The 14,349-nt window shown below is 34.1% G+C and overlaps 1 protein-coding gene across 4 annotated transcripts in view; it reads right to left on the bottom strand.

Moving 5' to 3' along the window:
- Positions 1-213: 213 nt before the first annotated feature.
- ATM (Serine/Threonine-kinase ATM-like protein) overlaps positions 214-14,349 on the bottom strand; it is a 36,872-nt gene continuing 22,736 nt past the window's right edge. For 3 of the 4 annotated variants that reach the window (XM_089628893.1, XM_089628892.1, XM_089628897.1), the window contains 42 exons: positions 14,228-14,274; positions 13,952-14,135; positions 13,638-13,856; positions 13,219-13,290; positions 12,926-12,995; positions 12,544-12,661; positions 12,325-12,448; positions 11,584-11,718; positions 11,360-11,461; positions 11,042-11,089; positions 10,812-10,916; positions 10,490-10,576; positions 9,766-10,062; positions 9,274-9,383; positions 8,795-8,861; positions 8,641-8,715; positions 8,179-8,301; positions 7,556-7,720; positions 7,377-7,475; positions 6,858-7,009; positions 6,534-6,732; positions 6,405-6,449; positions 6,220-6,303; positions 6,049-6,132; positions 5,806-5,886; positions 5,632-5,721; positions 5,473-5,535; positions 5,079-5,219; positions 4,866-4,922; positions 4,712-4,771; positions 4,254-4,348; positions 4,035-4,143; positions 3,567-3,656; positions 3,070-3,149; positions 2,886-2,964; positions 2,250-2,296; positions 2,061-2,160; positions 1,822-1,953; positions 1,599-1,733; positions 1,460-1,525; positions 1,238-1,381; positions 214-561 (listed from right to left, as the gene is read on the bottom strand). In XM_089628893.1, the coding sequence (XP_089485019.1) occupies positions 484-561; positions 1,238-1,381; positions 1,460-1,525; positions 1,599-1,733; positions 1,822-1,953; positions 2,061-2,160; positions 2,250-2,296; positions 2,886-2,964; positions 3,070-3,149; positions 3,567-3,656; positions 4,035-4,143; positions 4,254-4,348; positions 4,712-4,771; positions 4,866-4,922; positions 5,079-5,219; positions 5,473-5,535; positions 5,632-5,721; positions 5,806-5,886; positions 6,049-6,132; positions 6,220-6,303; positions 6,405-6,449; positions 6,534-6,732; positions 6,858-7,009; positions 7,377-7,475; positions 7,556-7,720; positions 8,179-8,301; positions 8,641-8,715; positions 8,795-8,861; positions 9,274-9,383; positions 9,766-10,062; positions 10,490-10,576; positions 10,812-10,916; positions 11,042-11,089; positions 11,360-11,461; positions 11,584-11,718; positions 12,325-12,448; positions 12,544-12,661; positions 12,926-12,995; positions 13,219-13,290; positions 13,638-13,856; positions 13,952-14,135; positions 14,228-14,274 (4,458 nt within the window). In that variant the 3' untranslated portion in view covers positions 214-483. The remainder of the gene's footprint in view (positions 562-1,237; positions 1,382-1,459; positions 1,526-1,598; positions 1,734-1,821; positions 1,954-2,060; positions 2,161-2,249; positions 2,297-2,885; positions 2,965-3,069; positions 3,150-3,566; positions 3,657-4,034; positions 4,144-4,253; positions 4,349-4,711; positions 4,772-4,865; positions 4,923-5,078; positions 5,220-5,472; positions 5,536-5,631; positions 5,722-5,805; positions 5,887-6,048; positions 6,133-6,219; positions 6,304-6,404; positions 6,450-6,533; positions 6,733-6,857; positions 7,010-7,376; positions 7,476-7,555; positions 7,721-8,178; positions 8,302-8,640; positions 8,716-8,794; positions 8,862-9,273; positions 9,384-9,765; positions 10,063-10,489; positions 10,577-10,811; positions 10,917-11,041; positions 11,090-11,359; positions 11,462-11,583; positions 11,719-12,324; positions 12,449-12,543; positions 12,662-12,925; positions 12,996-13,218; positions 13,291-13,637; positions 13,857-13,951; positions 14,136-14,227; positions 14,275-14,349) is intronic. The other variant, XM_089628896.1, reaches the window with a different exon arrangement.

Raw genomic sequence — 14,349 nt, 5'->3', positions numbered from 1 at the left:
TTAAAATTGCCAAAAAAAAAAAAGTTAAATAATTAGATATTTTTTATTGCATTTTATTACTTTAAAGACATTTTTTAAAATATAAATGAGTTATTCTGTAGATATGTGTGTTGAATTTTAAATAAATAAAACCACTATTTAAAAAAGGACCAACATGCTACAAAATTAATATACTAAGGACGAAAATGCTCTTAAAAAAAAAAAACTCGCAACTTTAAAACTTATTTAAAGTTTCTTCAAACACGATATCCTGAAAGGTCCTTTCACTGTCAAAAAAAATTATTGAACATTCACACTATCCTATAAGATAGTTTCCGAAGCAACTTCGTGATGTCCATGACTTTTACGAAAAAAAACGAAATAATAGAGGACAAAATTGTACAAAATAAAAAGGCAACTGTACAATACAAAATTTGGCGGTGCCAAAATTTAGGTACGCATTATGTACAAGATTCAAAACCCAAACAAGGCGATGAATGAAAATCACAACCAAGAACCCCAACCAGGAAACATTTGACAGAGTCGCTCGGGATCGATTGCGTCTTGTATTAGCTGTTGAACCTGCGCACCCAATTTTTAACAATTTTATACAAGCTATCAAAAGAAAATTATAAAAAAAAAATAGCGGAATTGACTCTAATGCCCTTGGACTATTCACGCTCCCACCGTTTGATTTCGGTCCCTAGTTGCTAAATTATAAAATATGATTTCAGAAAGTTCATAATCGCCAAATAATTATAGGGAGGAATGATGGCAAAAATACTCAAAATTTGCTTTAACTGATAATTATATACTCATTTTTTTTACTTGGGGAAAAATACCTCATATTATAAATTTATTTACGTGTAAATACTTTTGCCGTTAAAATTTTAGTTTGAACTTAACAATGCAAGTAGTTATGATGCTACTAAATAGTAATATGTGGTATTTTTGTCGAAGGAAAAAAAATATATATAAATAGTGTTTTGTCTAAATATTGGGTATTTTTGTCACAATTTCCCCTAAATATAATATATGGACTAAAATGGGTAAATATAAGGGCCAAACCAGTGGCCACATATAGTTCTCAATTCTCACCACACATGTAAAATAAAATAATTGAAAAACCTAAAAAAAAAATTGGTAGTATATTTCAGATATTTTTATGGAAACAGAAAAATAATTCAACGGGGATATGATAGGAATAGGATGGTATAAAATAAAATGATAATTTAGAGGGCAGAGAATGAAAAATGACCTGGCCGTTTACGCTTCGCATTTCACCATCTTCGTATCCGTCCAATTTCTGTTTGACTCGCATCAGGGCTCGCGTCGCGTCTTTGTTCCCTTCGTACTCCTCTTGAGACCCTTCCAAGCTCAAATCAAGCTCATCATCCATTTCCTAATCACACACCATCCATGTTTTACAACACTAATCCATAGTTTTCATTGCTGTTATTTATAAAGCTAAATGTTGGACCTTTTGGCGTTGCAAGGCTTTCAGAGGAGATAGAGCCCACTTGTACAACGGATCATGTATAAAAACCTGCCACAGAATTCCGTCACATATCAAGAAGAAAAAAATTTAAAAACAAAACTTTTGAGGAGTTTTGTGTTACCTCGACGATGGTCAAGAGTGCTTCTTTATTGGTCCTCATAACAGAAAGTGTCTCCTCGCAACATCTTCTGAAAACCCCTTCTACTCCGGTGACGCCCATTCCGTCGATGATGTCTCTCGTGAGCCTAAACGGGACCTGAGAGACAACTCAAACAATGTTATATGTATATATGGCTCGAGCTAATCGAAATGTGAAAAAAGTCATTGGTGAGAAGAGAACAAACCCGCTCTGGGGTCTTGAGCATCAAGCCTTGCTCAAAGGCAACGCCAAGATCAATGTGAACAACTTCCGCTGTGGCTTGGTCGATTAGGATGTTCATTGCGTGACGGTCCCCAAGACCCACGATATAACCAACCTTAATACCAGGAAAAAAAAAAAAAAAATCAGTTCCGCAAGAGTAATTTAATCCGGTTTTTGGGTGGTGACCAAAAAAAAGGCTTGGAACAATGAACGAGCAGTGACCATTGAGCTGGCGGCCACGCTTCGTGTGTAAGCAAGTCTCTTCTCGAACCAGTCAGCTGGTTGTAAAAACCTCTCCAAGAAAAAGTGATGCATTACTGGCCTGTATATGAAGTGCATGGTTAATTTGTTGCATTTGTGAAAGATGTCATATGAGAATAGAATTATATACACCCAACAAAGAAGACACACCTGAATTTCTCACTAACTTCCTTGAAAGCCTTGCGTTTGTCTTTCGCCTGAAAAATAAAAAATATAAACCAAAGTAACTTAAAACCTATGTGTTATTATAAAAATATAATATAAAGATGCATGTTGCTAGTAGTAAACGATCACTAAACCCTTTATGTTATTCGGTCAGAAATCATTTACATGACCATAACTGACAAACTGTTCTGTAATCAATAAATATAATTGAGTTTTATATTTCATGTCTACTTGCAGTTTTTGTATGAATGGACTCTCAGTTAAAGCTAAAAATGGCTTATTAGCTTATTAAGCATGGTTTTAGCTTTTTCTAAAAGCCCAACCGTTTTAAAGTGATTGGTAAAAATAGCTTTTAGTAAAAGTTGAAAAGCGCTTTTGCAGAATATAGAAGAAAATTAAAAAGCAAGGTTTTCATAGCTTTTGAGAAAAGCTGTTTTTTTCAAAAGCTGAATTTAAACACTCTTTGTAAATGTCTAATCTAAACAATTATCCCAAAAGATGGTTTACGATTCATTAGCAGTTTCTTTTTTTTAAGCAGTTGGATATATATATATATATATATATATATATAAAATATATATAAAATATATATATATACAGTAAAAGGAAATGAGAACTTGCATTTGCCATTTGCTCACGACATTTAAGAAAAGGCCAGTCTCCTACTCCATATCGACCATGGGCACCTCCATTTCTAGCGCTGAAATTTTGAGGAAAAGAAACACATTTATTTCTTTCAGCAGCATCTCAAACCTGAGTACATCGTTAGAGAAAGAAGAAGAAAAATTTAAGATCTATACTTTACCTTCCTATAAGATATTCTCCAAGAGGAAGAGTTCCATTGACCCATTCAAGAACACCAGCACTGGGAGTAAAGGGAACAACCTGTATCATTAACATATCTTATTTCAGTATATAATGATATCAATCATCGGACCTTTTTTTTGTAATAAATAAGCACAGCCTTCTTTAATTGATACCTACTCCTTTACTATGATAGACCATAAAAATCAAGGATAAAAAATTAGAGACTGACTTCCATATTAAGAATGCCCGATCGTTAACACAGTAAGTCAATCCTGTTTATAACCCGAGTTGGCTAATATCCTCTTAAATTTTATATTCTTTCCGTAAAAGGAACTCAAGTTAGCAATTATAATGCTCATGTAGCAATAACTTAAACAGATACGAATCTGATTCTAGAAGGATGCACTACAAATAATCTCTATTTTCCAATGCAATGAATAAAGTCGGAATCTGCTTAAACTCCAGCTAAAATGGCTTCATGATTTAAAAACATACCTTGTATGTGCGCACGCCTAATCTCCTTTTCCACGTGTCACGATGGTTTTGTAAAAAGGTGTTGACCAGATCAAAACATTGTTCCATTACCTATTATTTCATACAAGGATCTCTCTCAAATCAAAGAAAAACGTAATAGCGTTGCACATTTTGGCACCATAAACTCACACTTCTTTATAGCTATCACAAACAAATCTTGTCCCTATAATAGAAGGTATTAGTAAATGCAGAGCAACAAATGGTCAACAACGAACAACATAATAAAATAAATCACATGGGAAAGGATTGGGTGTCTAGAAGCATGAATAGTCAAGATCTACTTCTGACTAGGCATTCCTAAATTACCAGAACAAGAATTTGAGCATGTGTTTTCTAAAGGTTTCCTTGAGCTATAAAGAAACAGGATTTAATTTAATATTAATAATTGAAATATTTCGAATGGCAAGCATGGGTAAATATAAATCTTACAGCATCTTGTCTCAGGTCATCATTTCCAGATTTCGCAAGTTGCTTATATACGCGCCCATCAGAACCCGTGCATTCAACCACTTTTGGAGCATTTATACCATTCATTACTCTACACGTTCATCAGCATAGTTTAGATTTTTTTTTTTTAGTCAGAAACGGACCACATACAGTATTAAGCTGTAGCTTGATGCGAAACAGTTTCAAAAAGAGGAGACTTACAAAACTGAGTCACCCAATCCTTTGAAATGCGGGAAAGAGCCTACATGATATTGACAGTTGCGGTCAACTGGGAAAGTTGCTGTCACTACAGGTACCTATAGTTTCAGTATAGAAACAAAGTTATTAGGAACCGGCGATACAACGGAAAAAATATAGACCGAGCCAAAAAGTTAAAGGAAAGATCCAATCAAATCCAAAAATCACATGGTATCACTATCTCTCAATTGGTCTTATTGCTAGTTCTTGCAGTATTTTATTAACATTTACACGTCTATTGCCAACTACATTTGTTCCGTTTAGAGTACTTTTTTTTATTCCATGGTTACTAGTTAGCTATTGCCAAATACATTCACACGTCTTGCCAATATCCATCATCGGAACTATGCTAAGATATCTAGTTTCAAGGAAAATAGAAGAGTCTGTCATTTTATATTTTCCCAGTTTAGAATTTTACTTACAAGTTCCAATTGCCGAAGATTACGTAGATCTCGGGGTAGTGTAATCCTTCTATTGGTATCCTGTTGGAAAAATAAGTTAGGAACCATGCACTTCTTTTATTTATAAAATGACATTAACAGAAATTGATATTATTTTAAAAACACGTATATGAACCTCTCTTTTTGTTTCTAGTTCTGCAAGTCTGATATAGATTTCCACCATTTGTTTCATCTGTATGCAATAGTCAATACATATATACACTTAGTACGAAATAGCATCATCAGTAAAGTGCTTAAAATTGAAATGGGGATAAAACATATGTTCTGGTATTAAAAAAAATACAAATAAAAAAAATGATTTCTGAAGGAGGGAGAATTCCACAGTTACTTGTTTAATGATAGATCCATGATAAGCTGATAGCTCTTCTAAAAGATTTTCCGCTGCAAGCTTTTTATCCATGTCCACCACAAATGAGTTTCTACTCCGTTGCTTATCCTTTATACGATCACCATTTGCAAGGGCTAGAAGCTAGAGTCACCCGAACCCGGAATAAAAGAAGAAGAGAAAAAAATTAAAACTAAATGAAATATAAAGCCCATGCATACGTTGTTGAAAAGTTCATGTTAACATGTGAAGTTCTCTAATGCAAAAGCACTAAGAGCACAGTTGCATGCTACCTATGATTTAGCATCTGTCCAACCAAGCAAATTTTTTTTTTTTTTTTTTTTTTTTATTATTTTATTTTTTAAGAAACACTCAAACTTTTATAAAAGAATATTACCTGAAAGATTGTATGGTATGGATGGTCGATGGCCATTTTCTTCAGAAGAGAAACCAAAGCAAACTGAAAATGTTTACATGAAATTATTTGATCCTGATCCAATAGTGACGGAGCTTTATATAATAAAAAAAGGAAAATGCAGGAATGTTTGCTCATTACTTGGAAACTTTGAGGTCCTGAGCTGTCCTTTGCGCTACCCATTCTTGACGCAATTTGGTAGACCAGTGGTATAAATTTGTATGACTGAACCTGTTACAGATATAAAAAAATGGTTAAGGCACCTAATATGTTACATTTAATACGCTTCACAAACCAACAAATTTATTTGTGTACCTCATTGCTAGTGGCAAGCATGCTATTCACAATCTGCTGTTTATGAGATATACTGAACCAGAGGGAAACTAGTCGAAACATCTAAAAAGCACACGGAAGTTAGCATTTTCAACGGGATACTAAATTAAGAGGCGTGAAAATTTCAAATACTAATTACTAACATAGGGATGATAACAAATAATTATTTTTGCTTCCCAGATCCAAACCATGGAAAAATCAAAGTATGAAGCTATACGTACATACCAGTTTAACATCATATTTGTCACCAACAACCAAACAACGTTTATATCCCTCCAATGCTATACTAAGAAAATTGTCCCTATCATCCTGAAAATGAATACAATTAGTTAGGTAACTAGTTTTGTCAATAAGAGCGTAAACATAAATCATGAATCTTATGCAGGAAATAAGTACCTGCAGTTTTTCAGCCTCCTCCTTGTCTATCGTAAGTTGCTTTTGCAACTCTTGTATTTTAATGGAATAGTCAGCTTTATCCCCCTGATCAATTGAAACAATAATTTTTTTAAATAATCATGTACACTAAAGAAGCAGACTCGGAATATTTTTTTTAGATATCAGTGAATGGAACCTAGAGATACCTTTGAACTTCTTAGCCGTTTAATAAGTGCTTCCAACTCCTTTGTCTGTGGGGTCAACATTTACAGTTATTTAGAAACCCATCTATATGCTGTAGCTTACAGTATCATTTAAGGTGAAACTAGTGTTACCTTGTGTTTCCTCAAGCGTTTTGCGGCCTGCCATTCATTGGAGGTAAGCCTCTCCTCGTGACTCCTGAAAAGAGCATCTGCATAGTGTGCAAGATGAAAATGACATTGGCCTTGTCTTTCGACAGATCTCTTGTTAGTCTTCTCCTTCTCAGCAAGTGACACAGCAGGTTTTAGGTAAATCTCTAAAATGGTTCTTGAGCTGAAATTTTCATTACCAACCCATGCACAGAAAAATGTAAGACAGTTATTTATCGGCAGTCATAGATGTTATTATAATAAAAGAAGAAACATAAACAAGATTGGTTCTTTGAAGTGATATTTAACTTGCTAGATCTAGTTTCTGCCAGCCACTTTCCGACCAGGCGATAAACCTCTGAAGACTCTTTATTTGATTGGTAGTTCTGAGAGATGTATTTTGCAAGGCTGATAGCCATCTCATGCTGACCTTGTGAACGCAAAAGCTTTGCTTCTTCAAGCTGAAAAATTAATTAGTGGTGTCAGTAGGAGAAATAAAATGCTTCAAATATACATAACGGGAAAGACTTGCATCGTTGAGATATCTTTAAAACGGTAAAAATAACCAGAATAATAGATAAAATAAAAAAAACGCTCAAACTGAACAAAGTTAGAATTTTGTAAATAACTTAATTGTGGCCGATCTTAAAACGAAAAGAATTATAGAAGTAACCTAGAAAGCATTATGAACGACAGAAGTACATGATAAATATGACTAGAAGCATACTATACAGGGTCTAAAAGATAGATAAAGCAAGGAGAATATGACCAGAAGTACATGATACAGAGAGCACAAATAAGTGTTCTCTGAAAGATTAGAAAACATACCCTCCCAAGCCAATAAGGGGTGGAACCATGTTTTCCTGATTCCACAATGAGGAGCTTATGCTCATGCAAAAAAGCAGCTGCTTGAGAAAATCTAGAGCCCTGTTAAACGACAAGACGCACCAGAAGTGTGTTAGCAAATAAAAAATAACATGGACAATATCCTAACAATGCTAAAGTACCTTTCGAAGGGTAGATGCAGATTGCAAAAGATGTTGCATTGTCGAATCATTACAACTTAAGATATGAAGTAGGACCCGCCTAAAAGCTATAAATGGCTCTATCAAATCCATATGTAGGTGTGCACGTTCCAAAATCGAACTCCAATCTTTCTCTAGCCAAGATAACTGATTGGCATTCAAACAAAATGTTAGGTGTCTCGATAAACATTTAATTTGTCTACATATGTTAAAAATTCCAATTCGACAAACTGATTATAAACAAAGCTGGTTTTAAGTACAGAATATTTCAGGTGCAGAACTAAATATACTTATATTTCAGGCCCCGCCCACTTGACAATACTACTCCAGAGAAACAGTTTAGCAGATTTTATATCACTTCGCTCCTACTATGCAAACAAATTAAAATAGCATAACAGCTTCCCAATATTTTTGTTGATGGTTTTTTTTTTTTGGGGGATAAATTTTTGTCAATGGTCTTTATCTGTTTTTTTTTTCATAATTGGTGGCATTGCATCACTTGCCTTAACACAAAATTTGAAAATGAGGAATCAAGTCATCAGATCAATAATCAGAACAATTTATGTGTTATATCATAGAAAGAGACTTGCTGAAAACTGCAATACCTTATCCAGAGTTGGAACTACAGGTCCTGAAATCACCTTTTGCTTATTTAAATAGAGCTCCGTTCCGACATATGGAGATGTCCTCCATCGTAAATCCCAAGCAATACCAAGATGATAGAGAATCTACATAAGGTACAGTTCAACATTTAAACAAAAGTTGAAATGTCTTTACACTAATTTTTTACTCTTCCGTAGCTCTCCCAATTTTGAAGTTCCGAAAGTTATGCATACAAGTATTAGAATCGGACAAACTACAGAGATCTTGTAGCCACCAGGTACAAAGTTTTTTTAGAGCATCATGATAATCTGATATTTGTATCACGATTTACCACTTAAATAGGCAGAACATATTTCATTTATACGAACAGAAACATGCAAATCTAGAACCTAGGACTCGAGAGATCCTTAGATGCGTTTAATTTAGTTCGCCTACTTCACCACATAAGTGAATATACTTAGTACCTGGAGTTTAATAACTGACGAATAGATGTGTTCTGTGCTTTCTTCACTTGCATGGGAAACAGAGTAAACAAGTTCCTGATCAAGCTTACATGCATAAGCAAACCAGCATAATAAAAAAGAAATTCTTCTGGAGAGAAACAAAGTTGGAAATTACCTGCTTTGATTCTCTGAGTTGTGTATGAAACTCATTGAAATCTCCTTCTTGCAGCGCCCGCAGACAACTAAGTACAACAAGTTGTAGAGAATAAGCAATTTATACATGAATATGTGTTCCGCCGATCGCATTAAATTTACCTCCAAAGTCTCCATATGTTATTTTGTTATTTTATAGATACAAAGAGGTTTTATTAATTATAAAGAATAATATACATCAGAAGTAAGTAGATTTTTTGGCCAAAAAGCCAAACTGCACACAAACAAACACGCGGATCCTGCCAACAATCCTAGAAAAACAACCACCACAATAAACAATCATTTTTACATTATAAAGCCCCTGGTCAAAATTCATAGAAACAGTCTCTCTGTTATTTGTGTTCATATGAATTTAGAGAAGATAAATAAACATTATAAAAGTACAATAATGAGGCGATAATTTATGAAGAAAAAACAAATTTGCACTCCAATTCCTTTTACCTATGCAAATTTTCATTAAAATGACCACCATTTGTTGAAAGACTGGGCAAGCTATCTCCTGTGTATAGCATTGAAAAATCCCAGTTCCCAGCACGCCAAGCAGCCTCGTACTGCAAATAGTTATAAAAAGAAAAACCATTACAGTAAGGACAGACCTTTGACGACCCAAAATATATGCATATATATATATATATATATATATATATATATATGTATCATTTTAAAAACTGCGATACAATAACAAAATGCACTAAGCTAATCTCCACTCAGCTCAGCAAAGGAAAACTGCCAAGCCTCTTAACACATGGAAAAACAACCATAACGCAGTATTATAATCAATCTTATCAACTATTTAGGTAAGAATCTGTCCTAAAAAATCCACTGTTGAAAATTAACCCACCGTTTGCCTCCAAAAAAAATTTATATGTAAATGTTTCAATAAAAGAAAACAGATAGGCTACTTTTACAAGTCAAAAAATGAGGATAAGGAACCTGCAACTCCGTGAACTCTTGATCATGCTCAAAACGATCCTTCCTTGAGGTAAGACCTTGACAATACAAATCAAGCACATGCATGCAACCAATTCTTTGTAAAGATCTTATAAGACCTTTATAAGGCTTCTGCTGCCTGTCTTTTAGTGCAGAAATCACTGAACTGTCTTCAAATGATGAATTTTGGGAACCAGAATCTTTTGAGATCAAAGCAGCTGAGCGTACTTGCAGGTCATAAGATTCAAGAGCCTTGCCCCAATTTCCCTCGTGCTCAAAAGTAACTATTTGAGAAGTCAGCTAACGTTTCCACCATTCGGCAACAAACAACAAAATTGTGAGAAAATATTTAAGTACAAAGGTAAAATGTCAGGTTAAATTGTATTTATTGAAAAATTAAGTACAAAAGTAAAACAGAAAATGTTTTGAAATTTTTAAAGGGTCCAGTGGCTATCTAGCCATATGAAACGTTGGAAATTTTTAAATAGCCAACGTTTCGTTAATTTTTTGTAAATAGCCACGTATATCTAATTACGCAGAGTAAATTTCTAGTAAATATGCGTAAATAACGTTGGTTACGTCATATTTTTGGCTATTTACAAAACATTTATGGCTATTTACGAAAAATTTACAAAGTGTTGGCTAAAATGCAACTGCTTATATTTTTGTGGCTTATATATCGCTAAATATTTGATATTTAAAGCAGAAGTAAATTTTGTTTACTTACTTTGTGGGACTGGACAATCCCATATAAGCTGTCAGGTTCATTAATATGAGTGATTGCTGATACAAGTATTTCGATATGATTCGGTAACTGGAGAAGAATCACCAACAAATATAGAGTTAGATGTACAGTCTTTGACATAGATAAGATATTCCTGAACATATATACTGTACACAACTAAGTGTGTCAACATGTATAATTTTACAGAAGGTCCTCCATAGTCTTGCATTTTTCGCACAACAGATCTTATACTAGAAACTAAAAGCTTGCTCCTACTAGAAAAAAGCGTCAAAAGCAAAGAATATAATCTGTACGTCTTACTAACCATTTCAACGTCAGAGAAATCTGGGTTACCCAGGGTGAGACCATTGAAATGCTCTTCACACCAATGCTCCACATACATCACGGCCGTGAAGAATGAGCCGCAGATCTAACATGGATGTCAAAGAAATCAACGCTTTACCATGGCTAACATCTATTATCACCGCCAATTTTTTTCACCCCCAAATGAATAGAAAGAAAAATAAGTACAAGCATGGAAGTTTATAAACTCACAACTGCTGATGAGGCAACAAGAAGATAATCAATGGAGAGCCAATACACCTGGTAACAACTCATCGTTAGCAAAATAAATAGATATGACAAAGCACATCATAAGCTAAAGCCGATTGAACACAAGCCAAAACAGAAGATCCATGTGATAGAAGCAAAACTTTCAAATTAGAAACTTATTTAAGTCACATCAGGATAAGTTACATTTATTTAAAAACTATCAATGAGACAGAAAATATACCTTAAATTTAACTACATTTTATAATTTTGCTAAAGCAAAAAAATAAATAAATAAAAAGCCAAGAAATAAATAAAAAATACCTTGTTCCATAAAGAAGTGGAGTTTGACATTGGCTTCAATGTAGCTGCTGAAGCTTTAGCCTTTCCAGCAGTTGGACGGGTTTTAGAGCCATGACTAGAAGGCTTATATAGGAAAGAGATGAAGGCATTAAGAACATTTTTCCGTCAATAAAAATCCGTTCAAATAAATCAATAAAATTAAAATTGCAAAGAAATGAGAAAATGAAGACTTCCATATGTACAACCTTGGAAATTTCTTGCTTTGATGATACAGAAGATCTTTCCAAAACATGATGTAATCGAAGTTCATTAAGGGCAGTCAGCACGACTTGAATTGACTTGGCTAATAAGTTAGACTCTTTAAAAATATGTTCTTGCACCTGCATACAAAGTCGTCACAAAACCTCATTTATCTTCCAAACAATCAAACAAAAGATGTAGATACATGGCTTTTGTCAGAGGGTTGCAAAGTTCCGATGACCAATGAAAGGATTGTAAATGACATAATTCCAACATTGGTTTTATCTTCTAAGTGTATTCCAACGTCACACAATTTAGCTCTATTTATCAATCACACCATCGGTTGTAAAGTCAAGACAAGACTTAATGCATACATGTTCTTTTATACCATGTTAAGAAATGACCGCTAAACATATTTTTTTTTTTTTTGAAACGAGACTCTTTATATAAACATGGCATTAAGCCTAATAATAAAAGCGTCGTGCGAGAGCACAGCTGGACCGTGTCTTACCTCCCACAAAGAATAAAGAACAATTTAAATTTTTTATATAAGGTAAACTTCATTAAAATTAAAATGTCAGCACAATTATAAATATATCTTCTTGCACAATCAAGAGTAAATCAGGGCAGGAGAAACTTTGGTGTCAGCCTACGAAAATTTACCATTATGTCAATGGATTAAATGAGTGGACAAACAAACGGAATTGACCACAATAAAAATAAAATAAAATAGATCAAGAAACAACCTGCAAAGAAATCAATTGTTGGAGATCAATATCTTCATCCCTCCTCCCAGCCAAATTTACAAAAATACTTGGCAACAGAAGCTCTGTGACTTCAGCTTTCAAAAACACAATCTCCTGGCATAATCTGAAAGAATCATTTTCATCAAATAAATTTGCCCGACTAAATGCCTGTTGGGAAACCTAAAACGACAATGTCTATTCCATAACAGTGTAACATACCTTAGAATCACATCATTGCAGTACCCACATAGTACATGGGTAAGCGGACAAACCCACGCCTCAAAAGTTTTACCATGTGTTCCCCATAGAGTTGGATTGTCCAATGACACAGCTTCAGCTAATAGCAAATGTATGGAACCATAGCAGGTTAAGGCATACAGATATACATTAACAGAGAAGCATCTCTACTTAAGTTTTCTATTTAAATAACGTTGTAAGGAGAACAACTCTTATGTACTCTGCTTTTATCACCTCTGTTCTCGAGAGAAAAAAAAATTATAAAATCAAGATAGAACATCGCCTGGATATATGCTCAAACATTAAAGAGATTTATCCCGGATATTGCAATTTTCACTTCAACCATGAAAGTTTTAAGAATTACCTTTGAATTTCATTTCAAGATCTGAAAGCAATTTTTCTACCAGCCCATGATTAACACCCTTGGAGTGAACCTGGATTAGGACATGATTTCCAAATTTAAGCATGCATACTTTATCATATCACACAATAAAAAAAATAAAAAATAAAAAAAATAAAAAAAAAATACAAACTTCACTACAACTATGCTTAATAGTCACTTTTCAAATTTTGACAAGTGAGTTATCACTCAGCCAAACGGCTGCAAAGTACAAGGTCAACACCAGAATCATGCCAAAAATGGAATTGAAACTTTACCTCGATAAGAGATCTCTCGTAATAATCAAGTGACTGCAGAGACCTTTGACCCCTTTCGGTTGAAAGAATTCCCTAATTGCAGAAGAGAATACATAAGATGTAAGCCACGACGAGAAAATGTATTTACATGTCTAGTAGATACGTAGACGACTAACATAAAATGAAAATCTATGTCATAAAACAGTTCATGGATACCGATAGTACAACTCATGTTCTGTTTAAAGTAGGAGGTGACAATAGAAAAGAACACATTTCCATGTTAGGCAACATAACACGATTTTTTTTTAAAGAAACCATTCGACAAGAGCTGCAAAGTACATCAAAAAAAAAAAATACTGAAAAATATGTACAACTCAAACATAACAAACATATTATAGTTGATTTTTTACATGAATCCACATGATCCTTTAAGAGCTTACCCGGAGTGCTTGGGATGCCATATCCACTATTATAACAGAATTGTCCATCAGATACTTCTTTAAAAGCCGTAAAAGAGCAACCAAAAGATCTTCTGATAAGCCTGAATCTAAGTCGCTAACTTCTGGAACGGAATTCTGAACATTAGATCTGCTGGCATGAAGATCTCCATAGCTTCCAGGGAGATGAAAAACGGCTGAATAGGGATCACCTATACCAACCTAAATTCAAAATTTAAACAAAATGATCTTCGATAATGAGGATAACAAAGTATGAAAAGGTAAAAAAAAAGTGCAAGAAAATGTGATTATGATACCCTTGAAATAAAGTCCGACACCAATGCTCCAGCAGTATTTTTCTCATCTGAACCACACTGGTGTACCAATGTCCAGATAGCATTTGCAATTTTATTGTCATTATCCAAACCAGCACCTTGCATGAGATCTTCATATGCTCTGAAAGTTTCATCTGACAACACCTTCTTGTGCAGTGCTTGAAGACTACCAGAACATGCCAGGTATATTAAATTTACAGATGAACCAACAGCTTTCCACAGTTAGAAACAAAAAAGGAACTGGAAAATAAAATTTACCTTGGTAAAAGTAACCTTGGTGGAACATAGCAGGACCGCTTCACCAACTAAAGAAGTGAAATGATATCAAGGAAAAAGTTAACTAAGAGAAGAAAATTATTTTTACTTCAGTCCTGTAACTG

This window comes from Urtica dioica, chromosome 10 (assembly GCF_054948205.1).
Source record: "Urtica dioica subsp. dioica isolate 48M chromosome 10, U.dioica_male_clone48M_v1_H2, whole genome shotgun sequence".
Lineage (NCBI taxonomy): Eukaryota > Viridiplantae > Streptophyta > Magnoliopsida > Rosales > Urticaceae > Urtica > Urtica dioica.
This window is presented reverse-complemented; position numbering and strand designations above follow the sequence as displayed.